Source organism: Lolium rigidum, chromosome 3, assembly GCF_022539505.1.
Source record: "Lolium rigidum isolate FL_2022 chromosome 3, APGP_CSIRO_Lrig_0.1, whole genome shotgun sequence".
NCBI classification, from domain to species: Eukaryota; Viridiplantae; Streptophyta; class Magnoliopsida; order Poales; family Poaceae; genus Lolium; species Lolium rigidum.
In genome coordinates this window covers 101872533-101889449 of record NC_061510.1, presented here as the reverse complement: position 1 = coordinate 101889449, position 16917 = coordinate 101872533, and the positions used below count along the sequence as shown (strand labels likewise).

At 48.4% G+C, this 16917-nt stretch overlaps 1 protein-coding gene across 1 annotated transcript; it reads right to left on the bottom strand.

Annotated features, from left to right (window-relative positions):
* Window positions 1-5302: 5302 nt before the first annotated feature.
* LOC124695269 (coniferyl alcohol acyltransferase-like) lies at window positions 5303-6718 on the bottom strand. The gene has a single exon (XM_047228130.1). The coding sequence runs from the start codon at window positions 6716-6718 to the stop codon at window positions 5303-5305; it is 1416 nt and encodes a 471-aa protein (XP_047084086.1).
* Window positions 6719-16917: the final 10199 nt, after the last annotated feature.

The following is a 16917-nucleotide window of genomic DNA, read 5'->3' as shown; positions in this document are numbered from 1 at the left end:
GTCTGTTCTCTGGGCTGGGACGCCGGGGCGGCGGCCCTGGAAGGTGGGAGTATGTTGGTCGGCGGGCGAGCCAATGACTTTGGTGCTGGCCGGGACCACGGCCGTGAGGGCGGCGTGGCAGTCGGCGAGTTGAATGCTGTGGGGTGTAGATGGTGGTGATTTTGCCAAAGGGAAACCTTTGCCCTTGGGCCACGGTGGCAGCATCCGCGGAAGGCGTTCCCTTACTGAAGGCGCCGTGAGGCCAATCTCCATCCCTCTTCTTCCTCCGGGTGAAAACCCAAGATCCTCGGATCGGGCGGTGGCGGCACTCCGGTGTCGTGCTCTTCTTGAAGACACCGTCTTGGAGCCCACATCACGAGGCTCTCCGAAGGTTGTGACGGGGGTGATTCTTCGGTGATCTTCGGCAAGGCTTACTCCGTGTCCTTCCCTTGTCGAGCTTCCTTGGTGCTGCTTCTCGGTCTGTGAGCAACGGGGGTTGGTCCCCGGTGGTGGTCGGCTTCCGGTGGCGTTTCTGCGACGGAGGAGTGCTGTCGACGACACACGTGAAAAATGGCTTGCTCCCGAGTGAGCTCCGGCCCGACACTGTAGCTTCCAGCTCTGCTCCGAGTCTTCGTAGGCGTTTCGGCTGAGCCCGTTGGTCGCGCTTTCGGTTGTAGCTTCTTTGGTAGTTCGTGTGGGTATGTGGTCTCGACCTGTAAGCTGAATTCAGCACTTTGTATCATCTTCGTTCGTTCGTGGCTTTGTTAATTTAAAGTTGGGCACTTGTGCCTTTTATCTAAAAAATGAGCTAGCTTGCGTTACAGTGACACCGCACTACGGCTGATACCAAACCGGGAGCTTTCGTGCAGGACTCGAAAAGTCCCAGCACCTAGCTCTCGTTTGCAGTATTCCGATTTCTGTTTCACTCGTAGTCTGACAGCAACGAAGATGGAGAGAGCAAAAGCTAGAAAAAGTTTTGGGTAAAGAGGAACGGACTACCACTCCACGAGAGAGGAGATGGACAGGCGATGCCTTGCGATACCAAGGAAGACTTGGTTGGTTGACACGTACGGTGCATGTCGCCGGGGCAGCCACGCCTGTGGCTGGGAATAACCGAATAAGAATAACTCAAAAGTTGCCTATCTCCCCGGAAAGAGCAAAGTTTATCAGTGCGCACACCATCGAAGTCGATACATCTGGGCAGACAGGAAAATATGGAAAATCGTCATTGCTGTCCTATTTGTGTCCATGCAGTACACTTAAAGGGATGAAGTTTTACCTCCACTGCCTTCTTGTTGCTAAGCATTTCTTGAGGATTTGATATTTCTGGGTGGACCAAGAAACAACTATTTCTAAGAGCATCCCCAGCCGTTGGGGCTCCCCAGGCCGAAATCCAGCGTTATTTAGCGCCGGATGGATGTAGTTTTTGGCCTGGGGAGGCCCATTTTTCCAGCCGCGAGCCCATGGACGCGCACCCACCGCGTGTATAGCGACGGCGCAGTCACCGGGAAGGGCAATCGTCGGAGTTCCCTCGACGCATTGAACCGTCGCGAAGTGGTCTGGAGAGCCGAAACGACTCGTCGGGAACGGTCGAAGTGGCCTCGATGCGAGAAACGCCGTAATGGAGCACGAACTCCGCGGAAGAGCAACCGCCGCTCTCTTAGTCGAGAGACCTACATATACGGTTTCTGACGGCCGACGCCATTCATCTGTTCTCTCGTCACCATCCTCCGTCAACCATGAGCGATCTCTCTTGGTCATCGGACACCGACAGCAAGGGGAAGCCGCCTGGATGGCGCCATTGGTGGGATAAAGCTGCATCGTCCAGCAGCGATGATTCCCCTCCGCCGGCCAGCGAGGACGAATGGGATGACGACGAGGAGGACGAGGAGGAGGACGAAGAGGCCAAGGAGCAGGCCGAGGAAGAGGCCGAGGAAAAGGAGGAGGAAGAGGCCGAGGAAAAGGAGGAGGACGACGAAGAGGCTGAGGCCACTGACGAGGAGGAGGACTCAACTTCCTCCGACGAGGAGGTGACGAGCCGGAAGCGTCGCCGCCACGACGATGAGGCGGGGCCATGTAGGAAGAAGAAGTAGTTTAAGTTTGTTTTAAAGTTTTTATATGTAATTTTTATGTTTATTCGAATTATATTCGAAATATATATAATCTATCTATGTTGCACCACTTGAGAGTTCAAAGCTTTCGTTCGACGATGGTATTGCCGTAGATCGTTCGACGAGGGTATTGCCGTAGATCGGGAAGACGAGGGTATTTCCGTAGATCGGAGGCCATTGTCGCCGACAAGTTGGGGCCACGCGCGCTTTCGTTTCGTCCGGAGTCCCCGAGCGTTCCCCGGGGGGCCGGGGATGGCGTGGGATCGCCGGATGAATTTAGGCCCAAATCCGGACGAAAACGAGGAACCGGGGGCGCGACTGGGCCGAATTACGCCGTCCGGATGGAAAAAACGCTCGCCAGGGACCTGTTCGGGGGACGAGTGGAGATGCTCTAAGCCTACACTACGAACCGTCACACCAGACTTTTGTAAATTGTAAGTGCAAAAGAGATGAAATAAATTTTAACTTGTCAGCTATAAGCAGTTGACCGCGAAATACCTTTTCTATGTCGAGTGAGCCATAGTAATTCCGTAGGGCCTATTTGCAATTTCGCGAGATTAAAAAAACACGGAAATAGAAAATTAAACAAGAAATCGATATCATGACGTGGCAAATTTCTACACAATTTTCTAAACACGGGTTGTGTAATAAAATTGTTTGGTCATGCATAGGGAAAATTTTGCGGCCTGAACCATAGTATACTCCCACTGAACTAACTTATGGTTGGATGTTAGGACGGCAGTGCCACCCCGGATCAAACCACATGTTCAATACTTTTGTGCCTCATAAAGGAGAAATATTATTTCAGTGGAAGACGACATTCCCGTGGATAGCGAGACATCTTTGGTGACTTCATCAGTCTTAGGACTGGTCGGATAATCAGTTTGTTAAACCCAAACTCTCGGAGGTGCTCATAGGGTAGAATGTGCGTGCGTGTTTCATAGGGGTGAGTGTATATACGTATTAGTGAGCGCCCGTATCTGTACAATGTTTCAAAAAGACAAGGAAAATTTTCCATCATGTTAAGCTCAAGGAAACTTTTCTATTTGAATTGCATTTTCAGTTGACTATAGGAAAACCATATGCTTTACAATCCTAGAAACCAAATAAGCTCTATAAGAAAAAAAAACAACAAGAAATCAAATTCGTATGTGAATTCGTCACACATGAGCATCCCACATAATCACAATTTGTTGTAGTGTCTCCAAGATTCATTTGAACCGAAGATACCCTTATTCTTGAATCCAAATGATAGAATGCCAATCACTGTTGGCATATATTTTCACGAATAGAATAGTTTACGTGTCAAAAACCCTCTAAATTTGAAACATTGTGTTGATGCAACACTCCCCTTAGACTAGTCCCAATGAAAGTATCATAAGTAGTATCATGCATGCTATGTTGTCAAAAATCTGATGTGTCACATCAATTAATGAGGTGAGAGATGAGAGTAGTATCATAATATGATACCGTATCATGACACATAAATCTAGAAACTTCATGACAAATACATCATGTACACATATTTGCATTGAGATTCTACAAAATATTAAATATGACATAAGTATGATATCATATTATGATACTATGCATTGTGAAGGTGGTACACAAACTAGTATCATGTATATGATACTAGTGTATGATACTTCCCATTGTGACTAGTCTTAATATTAGTACTAGAGGTCAGGGGTCCCTCCTTCAACCGAGGCAATTGCCCAAATGGTTGCCGATACATCATCACATGCATGTGGTCGAGCCTCCATCCTCCGAAACGTCGAATTAATGCACTGTTGTCCTAAATACTACTTATGATACTTTGAATTAACGAAGCCATCAACCGGCTAGGAGTTACATCAAGAGTTACAACACACACGCGCCAAGCGCACAACCCAAACCACAACAAAATACAACACAAAAAAGCAAGCCGAAGCGCCATCATCGGGACGCCTTCAACAAGGGAACGACACCCGCAGGTTTCGCCGAGGTCCAAACCTAGAAAGAAAATCCGGACACCGTCACGAGGACGTAGAGCGAACAAGGCGGAGATCACTGCCGCGCCTCCAACCTAAGTCGCACTATGAGCTAGCCCCAACTCAACTCATCCGCAGGAAACACGTGCTGGCTAGCAGAAGTTTCGGCTAGACCCAGATCTAGACATCCAAGACCCTAGATTGGCGGCACCACGATGTCCACCATCCCCAGCGCGCGAGCACACCTGCACGAGCACGAGCAAATTGGTTGGAGGGAGAACAGACCGCAGCCGCTGTAGTAGCTGCAGTACTGAGCCGGCCCAGGGACCTCATCCCAGATAGCTAGCAAGGACGTCACCCCAGCGACTCTAGAACGGCGAGACGTCACCCCAACGACGCCCCACCACCGGAAGCTCAACCGAGCTCCGACAAGCCCGAGCGGGCAAATCGCCAAAAACCAGCGCCGTCGGTCCTGTTCGAGCACGACACCAGCCGCGACGGATGGTGGCCGAGGAGGTCTCTGCGTGCAGCACGCCAACAGAGAACAACCCAAACGGCCAGGCCCGCCAGGCCCAGATCGGCTGCCACCACCGGGGACGCAGGAGCGTCGGCTGACGAGGCGCTACGCACCACCGCCGCGACCGCCAGCCACGGCGGGATCCGCGCCAGCCTGGGCCGTAGCCGGCGCCCTCCAACGCCGCCTGGTCGAGCCCGCCCCGTCTGGCCTCCCAAGCGCACGGGAGAGAAGGAAACCGCCGCCGCCAGCACCGCCCAGGCTTTGCCCGGCGGCTCCCGCCGGCAGCGGCGACAGGGGAAGGAGGGAGGAGGGGGCGTAGAGGGTGGGGAGAACGGGGGCGCCCCGGTCGCCCACGGGGGAGGCGACGGGAGCGGGTTCGGTGAACGGACCGTCGTCTCATTGGGTGTTTATGTAGGGGAAAACTGCACTTAGCTCTGGCCTCTGGGAGGTGAAAACTTGAGCACTGTCGTATGTTCCCACGAATCCAACAATCTCCCTCTCAATCAGCTCGATGCTAAACAAACATAGATCCAGTACCAGATAAAAGATAGTTACAAACTTACAAGAATATCTACTTTATGAATGAGCTATTTTTCGGATTTAATCTGTATTTTAAACATTATTTTTCCCAATGGTATAATTTGAAATCTGAACATGGTCTTAATTCTTTCCGAGCGAGCGTGATGACCCTAGCTAGGTACTGCTCCGTGATAGACGCGCTGTCCTCAGAGACGAGGTCTGGCTTCATCAGCAGGCTCATGGTTACCACGGGTGAGACCAAGGTACTCCGCCGTGAGGGGCTTGAACACGCGCTGCTCCTCAGACTCGAGCGCCGCGGCGAGGCAGGGCCATATGTACGCGCTGACGATCCACGACTCGGTGTCTCCTGGCCGTGCGCATATGGATAGCAGGGACGCGCAAAGCCTCCCGAAGCTCGACTCCACCGGCATGACCAGCGCGGCCTGGCCGAAGCCGAAGTCGGCGTCGATCGGGAACGAGCTGGACACCATCGTCTGGGCAACAGTGGGGCTGCCGAGGCCCACGGTTGGTGTCTCGATCAGCCTCGCTGGCTTCTGCTCCTCCACCCAGTCCACGAGATCCTGGTACATCTCATCGTAGTTCCTCGCCGCGATGGCCTCACGCACCATTGTCGCCACGTTAGGCAGCGACTCGGCCAGGACCGTGTGAGCGGATGCGTCCACCTGAGCGTAGGACATCACGTTGCCCGTGTAGCTGCGCAGCCGTGAACGGAGCTCCGGCGGCGGGGAGAGCCGCCGCCTCCCGTCCACCCACCATAGCATGCGGCAGCGTGGATCAGTCTCTGTCGGCCGCGTCGACGCTGCCACCACGCCCGCGAATACATTCCACAGGTACGCCGACACCGCCTGGACGCGCGTGGCGCGCCGGCCCTCGGTGCTCGCGGCCTCACGAAGTCTTGCGATGTCGTGCCCGTCGACGCGGTAGAGGCGGCAGATGAAGCTCTCCTCGGCGGTCAGGGCGTTCACCTGGTGCTCGTGGTCCCACGGCGTGAACATCCCGGCGACCGAGGCGCTGTACGACAGCGGGTTCCGTGGGCGAAAGAGCACCGAGCGATCGTGCGTCGGGGCGTCTCTGGTGATGGTACCCGACCGCACAACCTCGGACCCCATCTTTACGAGCATCGCCCCAAAGTGCCCATCGCCGATCAGGTGGTGTGTCCCCCAAACAACGGCGAAGCCGCCGCACGTGAAGGACACGAGCTGTACCGACAGCGGGACTTCCTCGGCGTACGGCAGCTGTATCTTCTTCAAGGACTCCTCGGTCAAGGCCCAGTTCAGGGTTCCCAGCTCCACGTCGGCATGTGCTACCACAAGCTCCGCGCCTTGGTTGTGGCAGCGGAGCTCGGGAAGGCCAGAGCTTGGATTGCGCATGATTCGGCCGGACAAGTGGAAGAAGTAGTTGAGGAATGATGGCAACTGAGCCTCGAAAGCCGCAACAACGCCGTTGAAGTCGCCCAACAAAGGTCTGGGATAGACGCATGTCATTGACATTTGAACGTCATTGAGAAGGTCGAGGTTGGAGAAGGCGACGACATGCGGCTCAATGGAGGCATCGGAGGCCTTCACCAGGCGCCTGCTCGCCACTCGCCCATGCGTCGGCATTAAGCTCTTGCTGCTATATATGTGCTGCGCCTGTGAGTATATAAGCATTAGTATTATATACTTCGCCTTGGTTCCTCCCCGAATGGCTTAAGTAGTTGGACGACTAAGCTAAGCATCCATGTCCATGGTGACTGGTGAGCTGCTTCATGTGAAAATTAAGCTTGTCAACATGAATCACGAGAACAAGAAGTGTAACCAACATGAAAATTAAGCTTGTCAAAATAAATCCAATCCATCCGCGTGAAAAAGAAGTGTAACCAAGGACCGATAGAGACAAAAACATAACCCCTTCACGAGAAACATGCAATTCCACGTGAAAATGCTGCCTCCGAGTCGACGCCATAAGAAGAGGGACAATCTTTTTAACATGGGCCTCTCTATTTCTCTGTTCACCGAATTTTTTTTAACCAATATGAACATGTATTGCCATTCCCGCAACTGTTTTTGTGTTTTAAGCGGGAAAAAAGAGATGTTCAAACAATAAAGGGATTACGCTGAATTAGTCAGCCCCGTTCTTCTTCCACAATCCATGATAAATGTCGTGGTTTAAATTTAAATTTAAACTGCCAAAAACGAAAACATAAACGAAAAATAGAGTGGGTTCACAGCTAATAACAAAAAAAATTCTAACTAGCATACCCCGATTGCCAAGATCTATCTAGAAATAATGGTGTAATGGAAGAGTTCGGTGACGTACCCTCGTAGACCGAAATACAGAGATGGTGTAGTCGTATGTTATAGCCGACCTCAGTGTCGTGTTGATCCTCGCATGACGACAAACGCCACAAATGGCATCACCTTCGTGAACTCGCACATCTGATCCATCACAGAGTGCGCAAGTACATCTTTTGGATCGGAACACAAGCAGGATGATAGCGTGCTCGATCGGGTGGAGTTATCTCCCACGTGCGCAGTTCTTCGAGGAGTTGCGTGCGTGAGAGAAAACTAGATGGAGAGAGGGAAGGCGCATGGCGAGGGGAGGAACTTACCTCATGTTGTGCATCCTCCTCCCCATGTACCCCCTCCATTAAGGTAGTCTGTTCCTAATTTAATTAAATAATATATATAATATTAATTATTTGAATTAATACATAACAACATATTATTTACTTCCCTTTGATTCGAAAACCTTCTGGATCACTTCAAACATCTTTCGAATCCACTTGAAACTTTTTCGGTTATCTCTACTCTAGTCTCCGGTATTTCCAATGATACCATAAGCATCTCTAAGCGTCACAGAATACTCAAGTGTGTTACCCTATCGTTCGGGAATACTTCAGACATGGTTGAAACACCTCTCCGACCAATGATCATTAGCGGGACCTGTATTGCCCATAATGAACCCTGCGCAATCCACGAGTATATGTCGTTGAACCATAAACATCGAGTCATATTCCCTTTGTAGCTTCCGATAGTAGACATGTCCGAGATATGATCGTTTGTATCACTAGTAGGGAAAATCCTACTAGTCGCGTGCCATTTTTGGGTACCAGCCGAGGACCCTAGCCCGCCACTGGTACCTCTCAAGTGGTAAGGTCCTACTAGTTACGTGTGTATCCGACACATGACTAGTATGCCAGGTACTAGTTGCGTGCACACCCGGCACACTGCCAATAAGTTACTAGTCACGTGCTCTCGTCCGGTCATCTACCAGTATTTTTTTGGCTATTTTTTTGAAAAGCTGGAACCAGTGCCCAACTGTCCACGTGATTTTTCACAAAACATCCTAAAAACGAAAAAAAGCAATCGAGTCCATGTCACCTCTTTGTGGCATTGACGAGATCTTGGAGAGCATCGGGTCGCCGGCGTAGGGCATCGGCGGTGGCGGAGTAGGGCGTTGGAGGTGTCGGTCGGAGGTGGTCGGCGTCGTCTGAGAGGAGCAGGTCGCCGACGGTGACGGAGCAGTGGCGAAGCAGGGCGTCGAAGGTGGTCGTCGAGGAGGAGGTGGTCATCAGTGAGGAGGTGGTTGCAGTTGTCAGAGAGGAGGTTGTCCCCGTTCGTTGCCGGAGAGGAGGTGGTCGCCAGAGGTGGTGGTCATCCTTGGGTAGAGGAGGAGAGAAATAATGGGAAGAGGGAATGGGAAGAAGATGAGGGATTAAGTGGAGAAGGTGGAAAGAGGGAACTTTTTTTGAAATTTTTCATGGAATCTAAAACTTGAAAAAACTCTAGTTTGTTTTTAGATTTTGAGAATCTATAAAATCGATAAACTCCCGGAGGGGGTTGAAATCGGATGTAAAATTTTGCGTAGATACATTTTCATATAAAAATAAAAATGATTGTCATCAGAGGTCGTATGCAACCAGAAAAGCCGTTTTACCAAAACATGACATCATTTTGCATACTATATCAAAATTCATGTTTGTTAATTTCCTTAAAACTAGATGACATGACACATGGCCTTATTTTTTTTTTGAATTTTCTATGGTTTTTTGAAAACTAAAAAGGCGATATCGATCCACGGAGGGGGGATGTGTGTGTGCAAATCCTGAGAGTACTAGAAGGGTGCCCACAATAGGGCACACTACCACTAACTTGGTAGTAGTATCGTGCCCAAAGCGGTTTGTATTTTGCCTCATTCGCGCTTGTCAGCCTAATATATTGACAACGGGTGGACAAAGGCACACGCGGCCGGTATGGAGGTAGCAATCGCGTGCCCCCATGGGGGCGCGCTGCGGGTACTTTATAGACCCAAGTACAGTCGGGTTCCACATACTAGTCGCGTGCGCTACCCTCTGCTACGCTGCCATTACGCGTTGCTAGTCGCGTGCGTATTTTTTGCACGCGACTACATACTAATACCGGCGCGTGCGTTTAGACGGGTGCGCCTCCAATGAACGTTCCCTTATAGCGTTTCCCTACTAGTGTATCATCATACTTAGATCAATCTTGTTACCGTAAAATGTTATTCAACTCGTTCGTGATATTCCATCCTCATGACCTAGTCATACGTTGCCCAGCTTCATGGATGTAATCTCACCGAGTGAGGCCTATGGATCTTTCCCTCACGCAGACAAACCAAATCCCGGTTTTGATACATATGCTGCATCTTACCCCTCTTCGGAATACCTAAGAGACACCTATATGATCACCTTGTTACGGTGTGATAGTTGATGCAATCAAAGCAGCCTCATGTGCTATAGATACGATTTCACGATCTCAAATAAAAGGAATATATTAATATCAAAAGATACCAATTACATCCAGCCTCTGCAACAACGCAACGCCCTAATGGCAGTACGGATGCACACAACCAAAAAAATAGAAAATAAAAATAAGAAAACAAAAGTCTCGCTACAGTATCTCAGTCCTAACAACAACAATACATCCACCACTAGGACAACACCTGAAATACAAACTCTCTAAAAGCGACGGCTCCCAGAAGGGAACAATGTTCCAACAGCGTCGTCGCTCGACCAAAGATTTTAGGTTTTCATGCTGAAGATAGTCCCCGCTCTCAAAACAATGCCTCCAACAAGGTCATTGCCAGGCACAACCAGTTAAGGTCAGACCTTGGGCTTTCACCCTGACAGGTAGGACTCTGAACTTCACATGTGTTGTTGCCCCTACTTTCATACCGCTGCTGTGAAGCCCGGAACACCAAGCAAGTCCCTCAACAGCGCGGAGACTTGGACCTCCCTTAGCTAGTCCTCTCATCTGGCCTTCATGATATTCTCCTATTCTGACTTTCATTTTGGATCCATAGTCACTTGATGTCAACACAGAAAAAGAGCTTCGCGCCGCTTCCTCCAGAACCAAACGGTGTGAATAAAATCATGGGTGCGCGCGACCGAATACCACCCGATCCAGCAAACTCCAGGCAAAAGATGCGTTGTTCCATTCGCCGGCGAAGTCTTCCGGAACTCAGCACTCCGGCTAGATGAGAAGGATCAACATCCGGTAGGTCTTCATCTTCGCAGAAGAAGAACCCTAGGACCACCACCTTCAAACCCGAAGCAGACGAACGGGCCCCCACGCCGCCATCCGCTGACCAACGACGACAAAGGAGGATTCGGTGGACGGCGGCAGCCGCAAACACACCATCTTTGCCCTGCAAATCGCCACCCCTTCCTTGCGCCGCCAGCAGAAGCCGACGATGGATCTCGGCGGGCACAAGATCCAACAGCCGCCGCCACCACCATCCATCACCGGGGGCCGTGGAGGAGGAGCAGCCACGCGTCCAGGGTCGCCGCCCTAGAAGTGGAGCACGTCGAAACCGGTGGCCACCACCTCAGCCGCCACCGCCGGTTGCCGCCTCCATCATCCCCCGGGCACTTTGGCGCCGGGGCCTGCCGCCACAGTGGCCAGCGCCGAAGGCAGCAGCGGTGGGAGAGAAGACGCGGAGGGAGGCAGCGGTGGTGGACGGGTCTTGGTCCCCCGGTGGCGCCATGGGGAGCGCCACGGGAGGAAGGGGTCCTCGGTACAAAATACATGGGTATGTTCATCATATCATTCACCTAATGGTTCGGATCTCCGTGTAGAACACTCCGTTGGGCCGCGCCTAGATGGCGCGGTACCCCGAGCTCGAACGGCGACACAATGGCATGGCAGTGGCGCGGAAATGGAAGCGGGCGCGGGAGTGGGAACGGAAACGGCAGCGCGGGAGCGGAAGCGTTGGCGCGGGAGCGAAAGCGCTGAATGTTCACGCGGTTGGTAGGGCACATTATAGGGCGCGCTCAGCGGCACATGAAAGAAAGCACCCATGTCGCCACTTTTCCCGCGCGCGCATGCTTTAGCAACGCGCGGGCTTCCGCGCACAAACATAGCAGTTATTTTAGCGACGCCGCTTGTTTGCATTTCCGGTTCGGACATGGCATTTTTGCTCTGATGTGCATGTGCTCCCTTTCTTGAAATGCATTTTGAACATACTTAAACATATCAAAAAATAAAAAAAGGTCGCATGTATATCTCCACATCCTAAGTGACAACGAAGTTGTTTCACCAAAATTCGACCTTTTATGCAGTACGTGTAAAAAAAAAACTTCGATGCAAAAATAAGGCATTTCTGGTGATATTTTTTATCCTTTTTACACAGGCTACAAAAAATGATGATTTTCAGTTAAACTTTGCATGCGCACATAGAATGTGTACATAGACATACCAATTTTTTCTCTGAACTTTTTAACAATTCAAAATTTATTTTTGGATAAAGGGAGGCACCTGAGATCAGATTTGCATTTCCGGTTCTTCTTATGCTATCTTCTTTTTGAACAATGAATGAAAACGTCCGATATGCACGAGGATGGTGGCCATGTTTTTTTTTTTTTTGAACATAAAGGATGGTGGCCATGTTTTCCTTGCATATATGCCTCAAAGCGTCGCATGTTTTTTTTTTTTTGCCAGAGTCCAAAGTGTCGCAAGTTAACCAGTTGATCTGTCGTTGTTAAGGGACCCGCAACCTCTCCAAACACAATGACAAATCAAAAGGAAAAAAGATGTCGCCAGTAAGTGCAATGTTTGTTGACAATCTGTGCACGTATCTACAGGTTGCTAGTGTTTGTCAAGGGAAAATTTATTTTCTGAAAAGAAGACAAAAGGCTTACCATTTTTATTGATAGTGAAGAAGTTATATAAATATAATGGGCCTGATTGGTTGCTCACAGTCCGTTTTCTTGCTTCCAGACAAAAAACCGAGCGTTTAACAGCACACAACAAAAAGTTTGTCTACGTGTCACGGTTTTAAAGTCCTAGATGCGAGAAAAGTTGGCCCAAGAAGAACGCTGGATTCAGCTGTTTTTCGACGACCAGGCTATGGCGAGCAGAAAAGTGGATCTCCGTGACTAAAGTTACACTACAGGAATGAACGCATACGCCGACGGCCAGCTGCCCTCGGCGTAGCCACGTCTGGCCCTCGGCGTAGGCTACGCCGACGGCAGCCCTCGGCGTATAGCGTCGGCGTTTAGGTCCCTCGGCATAGACAATATTGCCGTCGGCGTAGCCCGGCCGTCGGCGTAGCCCGGCCGTCGGTCACCCATCCTCACACTACTCCAACCTCAGCACGCTTAACTTCTTGGTTCCATTCGGATGAGCTTCCCTTAAAGAATTGACTCCTTGCTGATAATAATAGCCTATCAACCCTATTATCCCTTGGACCGTGATGTCACAACTCATTATTTTTGAATTCCAAACAATTACTTAAGTAAAAAATAATTAATATATAAGTAACAATGATTAATAATATTGAATTCAAATAACAATAAAATTATTTTATTTTTTTGTCTTTTTCTATTTAATATGGAACAATTAATATCTTTAAATCGGAAAATTGAAATTCCACAAATAATATGTCTAAATCGATAAGAAAAATGAGAGGAATCTAAATATAACATCCATATCATCATTTGAACCTAAAAATTAGAGGAATCCAAATATGACGCCCAATTTGCCATGTGGCCAAAACGGCGCCCTCGGGAGATGCGAAATGGCCGTATCGGGAGGGTTGGTGCACCGTTCGCCAACATGCTAAACGGACAAAAATTAGCACATAAAGTGATGTGTTATAGACCTAAAAACATTTTTTGCGGAATTTATTGAGCGATGGAAAGTGTACCCCTAGTTCAAATTCGGTCAGTTTCCAGCGGATTCGGCGGGACACCGCAGGAAGCCGCATGGATTTCCTGATAGCTAGCGTGTACATATGGCATGTGATATATGATGCGGAGGCGGTGTCCTACCACTACGCGGAGGTCTCGCGTAATACTAAAATGCGTCCCCTGTAGCTGCTTCACAAAAAAAAAACCGTTTTGGCATCCCGAAAATGAAAAAACCATCACCCATGGGTCGGATTGGAAATCCGCTCCCGGGGCCTTGCTTCCCATCCCAGGGACCACGCACGTGCCAAATATGGCCTCGTTCCGACAAACTATGTGGTGTCACGGGTCGTTTCCTACTCATTTGCCCTAAAAGCCATAGAATTCCGGACGTGATAGCCCTGTTTGTGAAGGGTTTTCCAAATAATTGCCATATCCTAATTCCGACTTTTGGAGTGGCTACTAGGACACATAAAATGACGCCATGCGGCTCCGCGGGATTTTCTGACTTCGTTTAAATTGCCATTTGGCCAAAACGGGCCCCCACGGAGATGCGGTATGGCCGTACCGGGCGCGCTGGTGTCCCCGTTTGCCATCGCGCTAAACGGAAAAAATTCGCACATAAAGTGATATGTCCTAGACCTAAAAACATTTTCCCCGGAATTTATTGAGCGACGGAAAGTGTATCCCTAGTTCAAATCATGTCACTTTCCAGCGGATTCGGCGGGACACCGCAGGAAGCCGCATGGATTCCCAGATAGCTAGCGCGTACATATGGCATGTGATATATGGTGCGGAGGCGGTGTCCTACCACTACGCGGAGGTCTTGCGTAATACTAAAATGCGTCCCATGTAGCTGCTTCACAAAAAAAAACCCGTTTTGGCACCCCGAAAATGAAAAAACCATCACCCATGGGTCGGATTGGAAATCCACTCCCGGAGCCTTGCTTCCCATCCCAGGGACCACGCACGTGCAAAATATGGCCTCGTTCCGACAAACTATGTGGTGTCACGGGCCATTTCCTACTCATTTGCCCTAAAAGCCATAGAACTCCGGACGTGATAGCCCTGTTTGTGAAGGGTTTTCCAAAATAATTGGTGTATCCCAATTCAATCTTTTGGAGTGGTTACTAAGACACATAAAATGATGCCATGCGGCTCCGTGAGATTTTTTGACTTCGTTTAAATTGCCATCTGACTAAAACGGGAACCTGAGGACATATAAGAAAGTGATAGAATTGTTTCTATATTAACATGGTACTGTACATGATTCAAATATGCATGATTTTGACATGAACGGATAGATGATGTTTTTATGAACATTTTGATACCTCATACGTATTTTTCTGACATCATATGAATTAGTTATGATTTTTACAAATTAGACAAATTTGAAAAATGGCTACGGCCGTCGGCGTAGCCCTGTCTACGCCTAGGGCCAAAGATATGCCGAGGGCTGCCCTCGGCGTAGACCTCGCTACGCCGACGGCCGCGCTACGTCGAGGGCCGGATGAGGAGGCTGGCCAGGCCAGGCCATACGCCGAGGGCCCCGACTTTTGGCCGTCGGCGTATAAAAGGCCCTCGGCGTATCGCGCCATTCCTGTAGTGTTATAGACCATATGAGGTAGCCTTACCATTAATCTGCATCATTTTAATCCTTTTCAATTTATAAAACAGTTGGTCGGTTTGAAATATGTTGAATACGGAAAAATGGGTATTGATGTGATGAATCAATTTCATTGAACGATTCCTGGTTTCGTGGAGTATTTGAATGGCAAGTTCGTATTCCTTTTGAAGCTTTTTTTTGGCCAAATTTAGTCAAAAAAAATTGCAACCGTTCGTGCGATTCCAAATTCCTTCAAGGAGTAGCTTCATCTCACTGTTGCGCATGACTTTTGTGTTCATAGTTTTCCATTTTGACATTCACATACGAGTACATCTATATCTTCCTAGTATACTGTATGTAGTTGTATATCTACTCGTTTACAAATGTTAAAACCGAAAACTTTGAACACGAAAATAGTACGAGATGGTGAGGTGAAGCTACTTCCCGAAAGAATTTTGAAATGGTTGACCGTGTGTGAGAATTTGACAAAACTCGTCCACAAAAGACTTAAAAAGGAACATAAAACCGAGTTTGAAACACTCGACGAAAAAACAAACCGATGACGCGAATGAAATCATAACATCGAGCTGTATCTTTTTCCTGTAGACCTTATCTTCGATTAATGGTTACGATAATTAGAATTAGAGGTGATTATGATTATATTAGTTTAGTTAATCACAATTCTCCTCAACGTGGAGCCTACCAATCATACTGTATCTCGCTTCTCTAACCAAACCCAAATAAAACTGTTAACTTCCAAACGTAGTACCAGAGTTGGTTCAAGTCAAATTTCCACTCAAACGGTAGCTAGTGGGCCAAATTGCATGCTACGGAACAAAATGCGCAAACCCAATGCGAGAAAGCTATGACCCACTGTGTAGGATAATTTTTAGGACTTTGAAACAGGGCCTACTCTCCTGGACTTAAATTTCCCGAAAAAGACGCACCGGCTAAACTCCAAGCTCTTGCCTTATCCTTGAGGAAAAAATAATTATTTTTGTACATTTTGAAATGTAATTGAACAATAAAAAACATTGCGTCCTTGTATATTTGGTCCTGCCTATTGAAAACTTTTCAAGCGTATTAGCGCCTACCTATAAACTCTGCAAAGATGCTCAGTCTGTAGCACATAGTACAAAATTATAAGTCACACTTCCAGCACTCTAGATCATGCATTTATCAACCGTTGATCCAATGAAAATAAACTATATTTACACCTCACCATACTTGAGTGCACTTCAGGTTTAAGCTTTAAACTCGTAAAAACCTAACCATTTTAACACAAGTACGTTAAGCTACTTCATTGTTGCGCGCCTATGTGCCAGCGTGGCTAGCACCACTTCATTTTTTAATTTATAAAGATACAAGAAAATTATTTATCAGAGTTTCAAGAATTTGAAGTTCTGAATATTTTTAAGATCAACTGTTTTATTTCTTTGGAATTTGATTTTTGAAACCATATCATGTATTATGTTTTTGGCTTTGTTGATGATATCTTGGCACGACAGCCCAAAGATGTTTTTTTAATGTTGTGTAAATAGTCGAGAGTTAAATTTGTTAGATTTTTCAGTTTCTCTGGGGGAGAATTCGAGTTTATATAGGAGCTGTGTTACAGTGGTTGGGATGAATCAAAAGTACTTTCATTACTAATGCCGCATATTTTTTTTACCGTTGATGCAAGACTATTACAATAGTTGCGCTTTTGGTACCGCAGTGTGCAGATTAAGGCATAATCAACTAATATTATTATGTTTAGATAATCAAGTCAAATAATCAAGCTGGAATTGTCATCTTCTCGTATTTTGTTTCTAATCCGTCTGTGAATAAGAATATAAGGCAAGCTCGCATGTTTCATGTTTAAAATATGCAGTGTGTGGTGATAAAATGGCACTCAAACAATAACTGACCATACAAACAGATCACCGCCTGCACCAAGCAACATGGAAGTAACAACAGAAGAAGCAGCGAGGCCAACGCCGCTACTCGTGCAGGAACTCACCGGCGACGTGCCAGGCCGATATGTCGTGCGGCAGCTGCAGGACCGCCCTTCCATCGGCGCAGCCACC